The sequence below is a fragment of the Budorcas taxicolor genome, chromosome 1 (genome assembly GCF_023091745.1).
Source record: "Budorcas taxicolor isolate Tak-1 chromosome 1, Takin1.1, whole genome shotgun sequence".
Lineage (NCBI taxonomy): Eukaryota > Metazoa > Chordata > Mammalia > Artiodactyla > Bovidae > Budorcas > Budorcas taxicolor.
Window position 1 is genome coordinate 144079568 of NC_068910.1, and position 13112 is coordinate 144092679.

Here is a 13112-nt window from a genome sequence, read left to right on the forward strand (position 1 = left end):
TAGTCACATTCAGTGACCCTGGGCAGGTGTGTGTGTGTGTGGGTGGGTGTGACATCAGCCAGTCCCTGCTGATGTGGACGTCACACAGTGCTATCTCCTGGGCAGGTGTGTGTGTGGGGGGGTGACATCAGCCAGTCCCTGCTGATGCGGACTTCACACAATGCTATCCCCTGGGCAGGTGTGTGTATGTGTGTGTGTGGGTGTGACATCAGCCAGTCCCTGCTGGTGCGGACTTCACACAGTGCTATTCCAGGCAAGCAGCTCTGGCCCTTACTCGAGCTCTTTGTTCTTGGTCAGGAAGCTTCTTCTGGTCTTCAGGCTCTGGCTCTAAATGAAAAGACAGTCTAGGATTGTCTCCCAAGCCAATAAGAAACCATGACTCTGGCTTTTCCAGCCTATGTACCTGGCAGATGGGAGACAGCGGTGGGTAATTTCTCTTGCTGGGGGCGTCCTGGGACTAGAATTCAGGCATCCAGACCCCAGAATTCTAATTGCTGGAGGCTGGCCCCTTCTCATCTGTTGTTCCCAGTGTTCTCTGCGTCCAGGAGACCAACATTTTGGCTTTGGGGCTTCCCTGCTCAAGCCTTATGTTACTGTCACAGTTCAAGAGTGGCTTACAAAAACTCTACTTAACAGCTCCCATGGGGCTTAAAGTTCATACATAATTATAATTCGTAACTGCTAAGGCATATAATCTTTCTTTTAAAAATAACTTATTGCTGTGTGTTTAATTTTGAAATTAATACAAGTGAAGCGCAGAAAAATTTGGAAAACAGTGATGACAATAATAATGATACTAAATAACATTTAATGAATATTCACAATGTTCTAGGATCATTAAAAATTTTTTTTTACTTTTAAATAATTATAGATTCACGGTAAAGAACTGCCTGCAATTTGGAAAACCTGGGTTTGATCCCTGGGTTGGGAAGATTCCCTGGAGAAGGGAATGGCTAGCCACTCAGTATTCTTGCCTGGAGAACTCCATGGACAGAGGAGCCTGGTGGGCTACAGTCCATGGGGCCTCAGAGTCGGACATGACTGAGTGACTTTCACTTTCACTTCTAGGATCTTTAAACAAAATTTTTAAAATTTTTTTAAATAATTATAGATTCATAGGAAGTCACAAAAGTCGTACGCAGAGGTCCTGTGTGCCGTTCTTCCAGTTCCCCCGGTGGTAAAGTATTATGTAACTATAAAGGGTTAGTCTTGCAGTTGTGTTGGGACCACATGGACTGTAGCCCACCAGCCTCCTCTGTCCATGGAATTCTCTGGGCAAGAATATTGGAGGGGGTAGCCATTCCCTTCTCCAGGGGATCTTTCTGACTCGGGGGCTGAATCTGGGTCTCCTGAATTGCAGGCAGATTCTTTACCGTCTGAGCCACCAGGCACAATATCAAAGTCAAGATGGTGATTCAGCTGGTGTAACCACAGATCTTACTCATATTTTGCCAATTTTACATGAACTGGGGCATGCGCACGTGTGTGTGTATGTGTGTGTGGACAGCCCTGTGCAATTTTATCTCCTGTATAGATTTATGGCCACCACAATCAAGACACACAGCTATGCCATCACCACAAAGCTCCCTCGAGCTACCCCTTCAGTTATCCTCTTTCTCTCTTCAACCCGAATCCCTGACAACTACGAATCTGTTCTCCATCTGTATAAATTCATCATTTTCAGAATGTTTCATAAATGGAACATACTAATAGCAATATAATATAGTGAAATAATTAATAATAATAAATACCATTTGTGGAGCATTCACTATGTGCCAGGGGCATTCACATGTGCTTTTAGTTTTGTATAAGTATGAACTCACTGATCCTCCCAATACCGTTGCAAAGTCTCTATTACTATCCCTACTTTATGGACATGGAGACAGATAATCACCCAATTTTATGCTGCCAGTAACAGGCAGAACTGGAATTAAATACAGATATGGCTCTAGAATTTGAGGTTTTAACTATAATATTACACCATCTCTCAAATTATATTCAATACAAAATTTAAAAGCCTAAATATGGAAAAGTACAATAAAGAAAGGGCAACAGCAGCCTCAGAAAATGTCAAAGGTTTGATACCATTATAGACTGCATTCTCTCAGAACAATGCAATTAAGTTAAAAATCAGTAACAAAATGAGAACTGGAAAAATCCCATTTATCTGAAAATTTAAAAAAAAAATCAACAAAACCCTAAAACAATTCATGGGTCAGAGAAAAAGAGAAGGAGCTTATTCTAGCAAGACGGCCACAGGTTCATGGATAGAATGTCATTGCAGCGAAGGTACGATTGTTTCAAGACCACAAGGGCAACTCTATGCTGCGTCAGACTGAATCTAGAAGGGCAGGGACTGTATTTTGTTCATCCCGATAGCCTCAGAGCTTCACTCTGCATTGACAGGGAGTCAATCCATAACTGTCTATTTATGAATTAAAAAATAGATCTTATGGTGGACAATACCTATAGTCACTTGAATCCATAAGACAAAACTGGAGGAAGCTACGCTACCAGAAGCAAAAGCGCACAGAAACACAGACAGAGGTTGGTAGGAACAGTGAAATTAAGGACTGGACATCTGTATTAAGGTTGGTGAGAGCACTTTGCTTCTCATGGTGCCTCTAGACATCAAATCTCATCAGTGACCAGAGCTGGGGAGGTGAGCATTTCTGACGTTTGGAAATAGAAGAATCAAAGTGATCGATCTGAGCTTATCACCAATTTGAGATAAGTATCCAGGTCTCTGTCTCACCATAGAATGGTTTATGCCAAGAGTAGACCCTTCACATTGCTGGAGACTACTTTTTTTTTCAGCTTTTGAGAGTCTATTTTTACACAGAGGCAGTATCGTAATGACGTCACAAGGTACGGTGTGGGCAGCAGCACGTGCGAGGCTCAAGGGGACGCTGCAGCTAAGGGGTTGATGGCGGAGCCAGATGGGGTGCCTGAATGCAGGCTTGGGAATAAGGCTCTGTGTTTCATAAGTCATTATATACCAAACTAGAAATATATCAGTGCTATACAACACTAAAGACCATTACACTCCCTTTTTAATTTAAACACATTCTATAGTCAAATAAAGTAAAATTTTTTACCAATAATAACTGGACAAAATAGTGAAGGGCAGGGAGAGGTAGGGAGAAGAAAGTGTAGAACTTTGGCCTATTCTTTAATATATTGTGTACTGCTTGACATTTTATAGTGAGTCTATTACTTTTAATAAATCTGGACCTAGGGACAAGCTTAAAGGATAAAATGGACATATTGGTAAGCCAGATTGTTTGGGTCCAAATCTTGGTACTGTCACTGATTAACCAAGTGCATGCATGCAAGCTCAGTTGCTACTGTTGTGTCCCACTCTTTGTGAGCCTATGGAGTAAAGCCCACCAGGCTCCTCTGCCCATGGGATTCTCCAAGCAAGGATACTGGAGTGGGTTGCCATGTCCTCCTCCAGGGGATCTTCCTAACCTAGGGATTGAACCTGAGTCTCCTGCGTCTCCTGCATTCCAGACTGATTCTTTACAGCGGAGCCACTGGGGAAGCCCATTAACTAAGTGACTGCCAGTAAATAACTTAGACTTTTGATACTTCAGTTTCCTCATATGTAATATGGGGATAATAATTAGATTATCAATTTCATAGAATTCTTGTGTGTTTAAATTAATTAACATATGTAAAGTACTAAGAAAAACTCATGATGCAAAGTAAGCACTCTGTCACTATTAACTTTTACTATAATTAAGGCTAATCAGGATTTTCCTTCCAACTAGATTTTAAGGTGAAGAAATAATCTGCTTGTTTTCTTGTTTCATTGTTTCCTTAGCTGTTTCCTGATGTCTCAAGAACTGGTTTGTGACTTCTGCTGTTTCTTACATCATATAAAGTCTCTTGGAAGAATGACTTGGACTCCCATATGGAAACTGAAGCTACCCATGAGTTTGGTGTACTCTGACCAGTTTACATCAATAGGTCCCCTTGGACATTGAAGCCATTCTGGATTGAAGCTCAGAGTTCCCTCACCCTCTCAGACTTGACTTTAATTGTGCAGAGAGCAATACAGATTAAATAATTATAATGCATTTTGCACCTTTGGCTACTTTATCATCACAGAATTTACTCTCCAGTATAAATTATTTTTCAAACTCTTTTTTTCCCATCCTTACTGGCATCAGTTCACATTAAAACTTTCCTGTCCTTCTATGCATGATGTGTGCTCAATCATGTCTGATTCTTTGCGACCCCCAAAACTGTAACCCACCAGGCGCCTCTGTCCATGGAATTTCCCCAGCAAGAATACTGGAGTGAGTTGCCATTTCCTTCTCCAGGGGATCTTCCTGATCCAGGAATCGAATCCACGTCTCCTGAGACTCCTGCTTTGGCACGTGCATTTTTACCATTGAGCCACCTGGGAAGCTTTCCTGTCCTTCTATATTATCTTCTGAAAACTAAATAGGGGACATTTCTCTCCTTCTGACATGGCCCACACTGTGTCTGTGGAGTGTGTTTCTTTCTAAATAAATCCACCTCTTACCTATCACTTTGTCTCTCATTGAATTTTTTCTGTGATGAGACATCAAGAACCTGAGCTCCATAAAGTCCTGAGACCACACAGCCTAACACCACACAAAAACAAGCTCAGAATGGATTAAAGACCCAAATGTAAGGCCAAGCACTGTAAAACTCTTAGAAGAAGACAGAGGCAGAGCACTCTGACATAAATCACAGTAAGACTTTTCAATCCACCTCCTAGAGTAATGAAAAAAAGGAAATACAAATGGGCCCTAATTAAAACCTTTCACACAGCAAAGGAAACCATAAACAAAATGAAAACACAACCCTCCAGAATAGGAGAAACTATTTGCAAATGAAGTAACTAACAAGGGATTAATCTCCAAAATATACAAACAGCTTATGCAGCTCAATAAAAAAAAGCCCAATCAAAAAATGTTCAAAAGATCTAAATAGACATGTCTCCAAAAATGAAATATGATGGTTAAAAAGTATGACATCACTAATTATTAGGAAAATGCAAATCAGAACTATAATAAGGTATCACTGCACACCGATTAGAATGGCCGTCATCAAAAACTCTACAAACAATAAATGGTGCAGAGGGTGTGCAGAGAAGGGAACCCTCCTACACTGTTGGTGGGAATGTGAACTAATACTATCACCATGGAGAACAATATAGAGGTTCCTTAAAAAACTAAAAATAGAGCTACAATATGATCCAGCAATCCCACTCCTAGGCATATATCTGAAGAAAGCCATAATTTGAAAAGATACATGCACATCAATGTTCTCTGCAGCACAATTTACAATAGCCAAGACATGGAAATAGTCTAAATGTCCGTCGTGGCAGAGGAACGAATAAAGAAGATGTGGTAATATATACAATGAAATACTACTCAGCCATAAAAAAGAATGAAATTTTGCCATTTGCAGCAACATAGATGGACCTAGAGACTGTCATACTGAGTGAAGTAAGTCATACAGAGATAGAGTAGTATCATGGTATTGCTTATATGCAGAATCTAAGAAACGAAATAGAGTTACAGATGTAAAAAATAACCTTATGAACCCTGTAAGTCTCAATAGTTGGTTCAGATCAGTAATGGCAGTCTTTGGAAATGCTACTGAAAGAGATATTTCTTTCTAAACCTGTTGTCAACTTTATTAGTTATGTTAAGTTAATAAGGAAGTATAAGTCTCCCCTCCAAAAAGATCCTGATGTGTTTCATGCTGCGCAGTCTACATGTGAGACAGAAAATTAAAAAATGACCATTTTTCCCCCTCTGGAAGTTACAGTTGGAATAAAACTGAAGTCAAAGTGAAAAAAAGAAAATAAACTTACAATTAACACTGGGTAAGGCAGGAGGGATAAGTTGGAAGATTGAGATTGACATATACATACTGCTGCTGCTGCTAAGTCGCTTCAGTCATATCCAACTCTGTGCGATCCCATAGATGGCAGCCCACCAGGCTCCCCTGTCCCTGGGATTCTCCAGGCAAGAACACTGGAGTGGGTTGCCATTTCCTTCTCCAATGCATGAAAGTGAAAAGTGAAAGTGAAGTCGCTCAGTCGTGTCCAACCCTCAGCGATCCCGTGGACTGCAGCCTTCCAGGCTCCTCCATCCATGGGATTTTCCAGGCAAGAGTACTGGAGTGGAGTGCCATTGCCTTCTCCCATATACATACTACTATGTATAAAATAGACAACTAGTAAGAATCCATGGCGTAGCACAGGGAACTCTACTCAATACTCTGTAATGGCCTAGATGGGAAAAGAATCTAAAAGAGAGTGGATATATGTAAATGTATAACAGATTCACTTTGCTGTACACCTGAAACTAACATAACGTTGTAGATCAGCTCTACTCCAATCAACATTTTTTAAAAAATATGGCCGCCCTGCGGAGTGAAGCTGCCAGTGTGTGATGTGGCCACAGCTACATTAGTGAGCTCTTACACTGTGGCTCCAGGAGCAACCCAGTGCTCTTTGCAGACAAGTGAGGTTGTAACTGTGAGGTGTAATTTGGTTGTATCACAAGCATTTCTTCTTGAGAGGAAACAGGACTGTGGTACAGAAGGATGACTTATACTGATCTCTGCTTAGAGTGCTCCCACTCAAATTAAGTATCATTCTAGGCCTAAGGGGATTGCATCATTTGAGTAAAAGCAAGCAGGTAAACCCTGACAATCCTGCCCTCTATCTTTTTGTGTTTCCTTCATTGTCATTTGTTCTGAGAACAATGACACAGTATTTTCAAGAGAGTAACTCCTGGCACATGGCTCTGGGCTGGGTCATGGGCTCCTCAATTCATTCAGCGCCCAGGACTCCCCGGAACCCCCAGCCTGCCTGGCTGGTAACTGACTGCTAAGAGCACCTCCTTTGAGAAGCGAGCCGCCCAGTCCTGAGCCCAGGAATTTCCCTGGCCAAATCATTTCCATTTCTGGGCAGAAGCTGTTTTAATTCAGCATCGTGAGATTTCAGGTAAGAGATGAGGAGCTCAATGAGGAAATCAGATATTTAAAAATAAAGAGTAGCCCCCCGCCCCTCGCAAAAAAATAAAGGGTCCCTCTAGTGCTCTCAGTCAAGGTCTCTAAGTCACAGTTTTGTCGGTCTTCAGCACACAGCTGGTAGAGGACACATCCTCCTCTGAGAGGCGTTCCAGTGGTGTTTCCCATGACCTCACCTGAGGTGAACAGCACTCAGGGCAAAGACCAAGTCTGGAGTTCAACACTGAAAGCTTTCTTTCTGGCTCCTTTTACTTCTGCATGCTCTTCACTCTGTGATCCAATTTCCTGGTTGAAGAACAGAAAGATGACTACCCCCAGTGTACATGTGTGCTAAGTTGCTTCAGTTGTGTCTGACTCTTTGTGACCCACCAGGCTCCGCTGTCCATGGGATTCTCCAGACAAGAATACTGGAGTGGGTTGCCATGCCCTCCTCCAAGGGATCTTCCTGACCCAGGGATCAAACCCGCATCTCTTATGTCTCCTGCATTGACATGGGGGTTCTTTACCACTAGTTCCACCTGGGAAGCCCAGACTACAGCTGGAAAAGCCCTTCTATCACAGCCTCCCCTGTGTGGGTGAGGAGACTGCGCTCCACTGTGGGAAATGACAGAATTCTAAGACCATGTAGACCTTGGGGCAGAGCTGGAGTCAGCTGCCAAGGTGCCTTATCTTTTCCCTGCTGAGGCTGCCTCTCTCCAGCGACTGCCTTCGTTTGGATTATGCAAATATGGGGCCAAGTTCCCTGCTAGTCTCAAAAGTACTTAAATTGGGCATCAGGGAGCTGTGGGTACCCTATTGCCTGCCTGTTTCAGCAGCAGCGGAGGCAGCAGTAGCCATCAGCACAGAACCAGCTTGCTCCCCCAGCAGCTGCCTGGGATTAGGAACCGAATACAAGCTCAACAATTCTATGAATTTCTGAATCTAAAATGTTATCACCATGCTTCTCACAGCATGTGAAGTTATATTCTGTCTCACCAACTGGTCTGTGAGCTCCCCAAGCAAGGGAACCACATGTCACCTCTTTCACAATGTGTCACTTCTCTTATGTGTCAGGAGTGCAATAGTACTGCAATAAAGACCCTGATGCTGAGAAAGACTGAGAGCAGGAGGAGAAGGGGGCAATCAGACGGTTGGATCGCATCACCGATTCAATGGACATGAGTTTGAGCAAACTCTGGGAGACAGTTAAGGACAGGGAAGCCTGGCGTGCTGCAGTTCATGAGGTCACAGAGTCAGGCATGACTTAGTGACCGAACAACAACGAAATGAACATACGGGTTTGGGTTTGGTGGAGCTGAATCTGGCTCATGGATGAGCCACTTGGAGGTGTATAAACCTCAGCCTCCTGATCTGGGTGAAGCGAGGTGGGGGTGGGGGTAATCCCGGCCTTGGCCAGAGCACGAGTCAAGCAGCTAGTGCTTGGCACATGGTAAGTGATGGTTCCAGCACGTCAGGGGACGTGGGTGCCATAGGCGCTGCATTTCCCAGTCCCTCATTTCTCCGTGGTCCCCTAGGGTGTCCCAGTCACCATTGTACATGAAGTGGAGAATGCCTGGAAGACCGGTAGAGGTGAAACACAGCCACTGAATCTTCCTTGCCTCCTGGAGCCCTGGGAAGCCTGGGTGAGTGTGGTCCGGGGCTCAGCCCCTACCCTGCTCACTGCCGTCGCGTCACTGCCCAGCCCTGCATCCCCAGCCTAGCTCAGGGCCCTGGGACTCCCCTTTGGGACTTCCCTCTTCCCCAGCCCTGGCCTCAGCTGCCATGGCAACAGGTACCAGGGTGACGAAGGAGGTTGCTGGGTCCTGTTTCCTTCTGGTCCTGACAAGGAAGCTTTTCAGGCCTCAGAGATTGCACTGCTTTGCACCCACCTGGCTGTTCTGTGTTCTCGCTCAGGCTGAGCTCAAACTCCCAGCCCTGCCAACAGGACCATGTGTACCAGCCTGACCACTTGTGAGTGGAAGAAAGTCTTCTATGAGAAGATGGAGGTGGCCAAGCCAGCCGACAGCTGGGAGCTCATCATAGACCCCAACCTCAAGCCCAACGAGCTGGCCCCTGGCTGGAAGCAGTATCTGGAGCAGCATGCCTCAGGCAGGTAAGAGGTGGGGTGTGAAGGGCTGTGGGGAGCCCTGTGGCACAGCCCTGGGGGGCACCTTCCAAGAGGAGGCAGAGATGCGTGGAGCCCCATTCTAGGGTCAACTCAGGTTAGAGGTTAGAGGCCAGAGAAGGCCAGAGAAGGAACTGCCAGGTGGGTCGAACCAGCTTTGATTCTAATCCCAACTATACCACTAACTCCCTGAGTGCTCCTCCTAGCAAGCTGTATTCTGTCTCTAGGTTGTATTTTCCATAGTAAAGAGCTGTGATTCTTCAATGCTCCTGCAATCTCTGACATTTTAAATGTTTTCACATGTTCCTAATTTCTTAAAGATTGGTAGGAACAAAGCGGAGGAGGCCATGTGGTCCATTGGGGAAAGCCTTAGCTCTTTCTGGTCCTAGGTCTGTGCAGTCAACTCAATGAAATCAGATTTGAATACAAAAGCATTTATTGTTCACCTGCTAAGTTCTAGAAACTGGCTTTGGAGCTAACAGCTGTGAATTTGGGCAAATCCTTTTCCCTGTGTAGTTTCTGTTTTCATATTTGCAAAACCAGAGAGTGGGCCTGAGGTAATCAGTCAAATCTCTTCCAGCTCTTTTATCTATGGGTCTCTGACAAAAAGATCTTTGGGCAGGAGTTCAGTAGGTCCTCAGAGCACAGCATCACATACGGGATAGCTCCATGTCTTTCATACAGCAAGGGGTCCTTGGGTCAAGAGGACACATCCATCTGAAGTCCACTTGCCTCTCTCTCTTCTAGATCACGGTTGGGGTTGGGGCCAACAGAATGCCCTGCCCAAACTGCCTCAAGCTCCTCTCCAGGGTTGATGTGGGACTCTTCCCTGGGTCCACTGAATTAAGGGCAGATGGTAACCCTAGGCTCCTGAGGTGGCTGTGTTCCGGGGGTGTAAACACACAGAACCTGGACACATAGACTGGGGAGTTCACACATGCTTGCTTGCCTGTGGAGTTCCTTGTGGCGCTGGGGGTGAGACAGAAGGAGGCAGGCAGTGGGTGGGTAGCTTACACTTGTACTCCTTCCCCAGACCTGCAAATGTTAGCCTGAACCCGACTGTAGACAAAAGACAGAGAGGCAGGGATCGATTGGCTCATTTCAACTTAAACCCCCACAAGACACATCTGACGGGCACGTTATGGGCTAGGCCCCAGCTCTGTCTCTGACTAGCTGTGTGTGTGCAGAGGGCTCTCTTTCCATGAAATGAAAGGCTGACTGGATGATCTGAAGTTTCCCTCCTCCTGGACTTTGAGATATAAGACCTGAGGTCTGGCTTGAGGGAGGGGAAAGATCTCCAGATTGGCTTGATTTTAAAAGGTGCCGAAGGAGGAGACTGACAATGTGAAGCTCTGAGTTGGCAAGTGGGAGGGGTGGAAGGGCTGGAAACTCAGGTGCAGGGGCCCAGCAGGTTGGAGGCTGAGCCCCACAGGCTCGTGGCTCCTCCCGCCTCAGGGCTCAGCTGGTCTTACTCCTGGCTCCCAGCTGGCCTCAGGCGGGGCTGGAGAAGCATCACCCTTGTGCATATTCTGCACAGAGACTTACCTTACCTATCAGTGTTGGGACTCAGTAACCCTGCTGCCCCGCAGCTCTGGCCTAGCACAGGGAGGCAGGATGGAGGTGGACACTCCCTGCCGGCTCAGGCCAATGAGGACGCTCTGGCCTGCCAACCCTGCCTCAGGCTGCACTGGATCCTGTGATGGGCCTGTGCTGTCTGTGGGCCCTAGGGTTTGGGGCCATGCTTGGCTTCATCTCCATTCCACAGCCTGGGCTGCGTGGTGCTTGGCATCACAGTAGGTGCTGTGCAGGACCTGTTGGACTGAACTGAGTTCTTCATCAGAGGTCCTTCAGGGCTATTTACAGGGGTCTTGGAGAGGGTCAACAGTGAGGGCAGATGCAACTCAGTGGACCCAAGACTGCCATACAACCTCAGGAACAGGGCCCTGGAAGAACTCTATCTCAGGGGTGGAAAGAATTGCCATTGGTGGTAATGAGTTCTCTGTCACTGAAGGTGTGCAAGCACTGGGGAGAGCTGAGATGAAGCCTAAGCCATATGAGTCCCAGGCCACTTCTCTTGTACTTCCTGAGGCCAAAACCCAAAGGGGCCTGGTTAGACAAAGCAGCCAGTGTATATATAAATGTGGTGTGTATATGTGTGCGGAGGGCCTGTGTGTACATAAATGTGCATGTGTGTATATGTGTGTGGAGGGGTATGCAAACCAGGATACACCTTCCCAACCTCTGCTGCAGCCCTGGATTGGGATCTAAGGATGATCTGTCAAGGGACAGGCGAGAGCCCTTTGTGAAGGTGCAAGGACCAAACTCCATAGTCTTCTGCCTGCTGGCCCATCTCACCCATCTGCCTGCCTGTCCTGTGAATTCTCTGTGTTCTGTGTTTGAGACAGCTAGAGGCAAATCTTTGCCCCAGAGCAGACAGGATGCATGAGTGAGATGTGTGGTCATCCTCTTTATCAGAGTCATGAGAGGTCTGAGCAGGAGGATTCTTATTGGACACAATTATCCTGCATTTCACAGATGAGAAGTAAGGTCCAGACTGGCAGGAGTGACCCTGGACAGCATCCAGACCCATGTCAGGCTAAGGGAGGGTACACAGGAGGTAGGCTGGAGAGCAATGCTGGAGGCCAGATGGCTCCAGTGTCTGGCTTATGAGGATGCTGTCCTAGGCCCAGGGGAGTTCTCCAAGAGGAGGCTGAGACTTCGGCTCAGGCACTAATGTACCCAGGGGGCAGTAAACACTCGACCTTGACTTCCAGGCACAGGCACCCAGGACCCTTCCTTTCCATGCTCCTCCAGGAGGGCTGTCTGGAAGGGAGGCCCACCTTGTCCATCCCTGTCTCTCTTCCCCGCAGGTTCCACTGCACCTGGTGCTGGCATACCTGGCAGTCAGCCAACGTGGTCATCCTCTTCCACATGTACCTGGACCGCGCCCAGCGGGCGGGCTCCGTGCGCATGCGCGTCTTCAAGCAGCTGTGCTATGAGTGCGGCACAGCGCGGCTGGACGAGTCGAGCATGCTGGAGGAGAACATCGAGAACCTGGTGGACAACCTCATCACCAGCCTGCGCGAGCAGTGCTACGACGAGGACGGCGGCCAGTACCGCATCCACGTGGCCAGCCGCCCGGATAGCGGGCCACACCGCAGCGAGTTCTGCGAGGCCTGCCAGGAGGGCATCGTGCACTGGAAGCCCAGCGAGAAGCTGCTGGAGGAGGAGGCGACCTTCTCCGGTGCCTCCAAGTCACGGGCCCAGGAGGGATCTGGCTACAACTTCTTCTCTCTTCGCTGGTGCCTCTTGGGGGCCTCCCTCTGTCTGCTTATTGTGTATCTGCAGTTCTCCTTCCGAAGATCGAGCTTCTTTTAGTGCAGCGGGTTGAGGGTGCGGCAGGGCTCGTGGGGGTGAGAGTGGGGATGCAGGGGGTGCAGTTCTGATCCTGCTTCTGCTACAGATTCAGTTTATGACGCTGGACAGCCCAGTTACCTCTCTGGACCTCAGTTTATTACCCTGCAGAATGAAAGTTGCTCCAGGAGGTATTTAATAATCCTTCCATTAAAACTCACAGTGATGGGGGCATGGGGAGAAGGGTCTAAGGTGGATTTAGAACTCTCCAGGTCTGGTGTTAGTACTTATCTCACAGTGGGCAGACCCCCCCCCCCCCCCTCCATCTTTACCCCTTCTTCTGCTTCATTTTCATATCCCATATCCCCTTAGGACCCCCTTAGGTCCAGTCTTGTCCCTGCCTGATTCTCAAGTTTATCTTCAGTTGCTTCTGAGCATCCCACCATGGCTCCCTTTGGGGCGGACTGCGGCTCCACCCGAGGCATCTTCAGTCAATATTCAATGTGTCTTCACCCTGTCCCTCTCCTGGAGAGCCAGCTCCCACCATTCTGAAAGGCACCATTTATTTATTTATTTTTAACTCTGATGCTAGAGCCTGCTTGGCTGGAATTATTTAGAACTGCACTATCCA

General features: G+C 47.0%; 1 protein-coding gene across 1 annotated transcript; it reads left to right on the plus strand.

The window, feature by feature from the left end:
- Nucleotides 1-8872: 8872 nt before the first annotated feature.
- On the plus strand, nt 8873-12505 carry RTP2 (receptor transporter protein 2). The gene is made up of 2 exons (XM_052649562.1): nt 8873-9115; nt 11998-12505. Exons 1-2 carry the CDS (start codon nt 8952-8954, stop codon nt 12503-12505), a joined length of 672 nt encoding a protein of 223 aa, XP_052505522.1. The 5' UTR covers nt 8873-8951.
- Nucleotides 12506-13112: the final 607 nt, after the last annotated feature.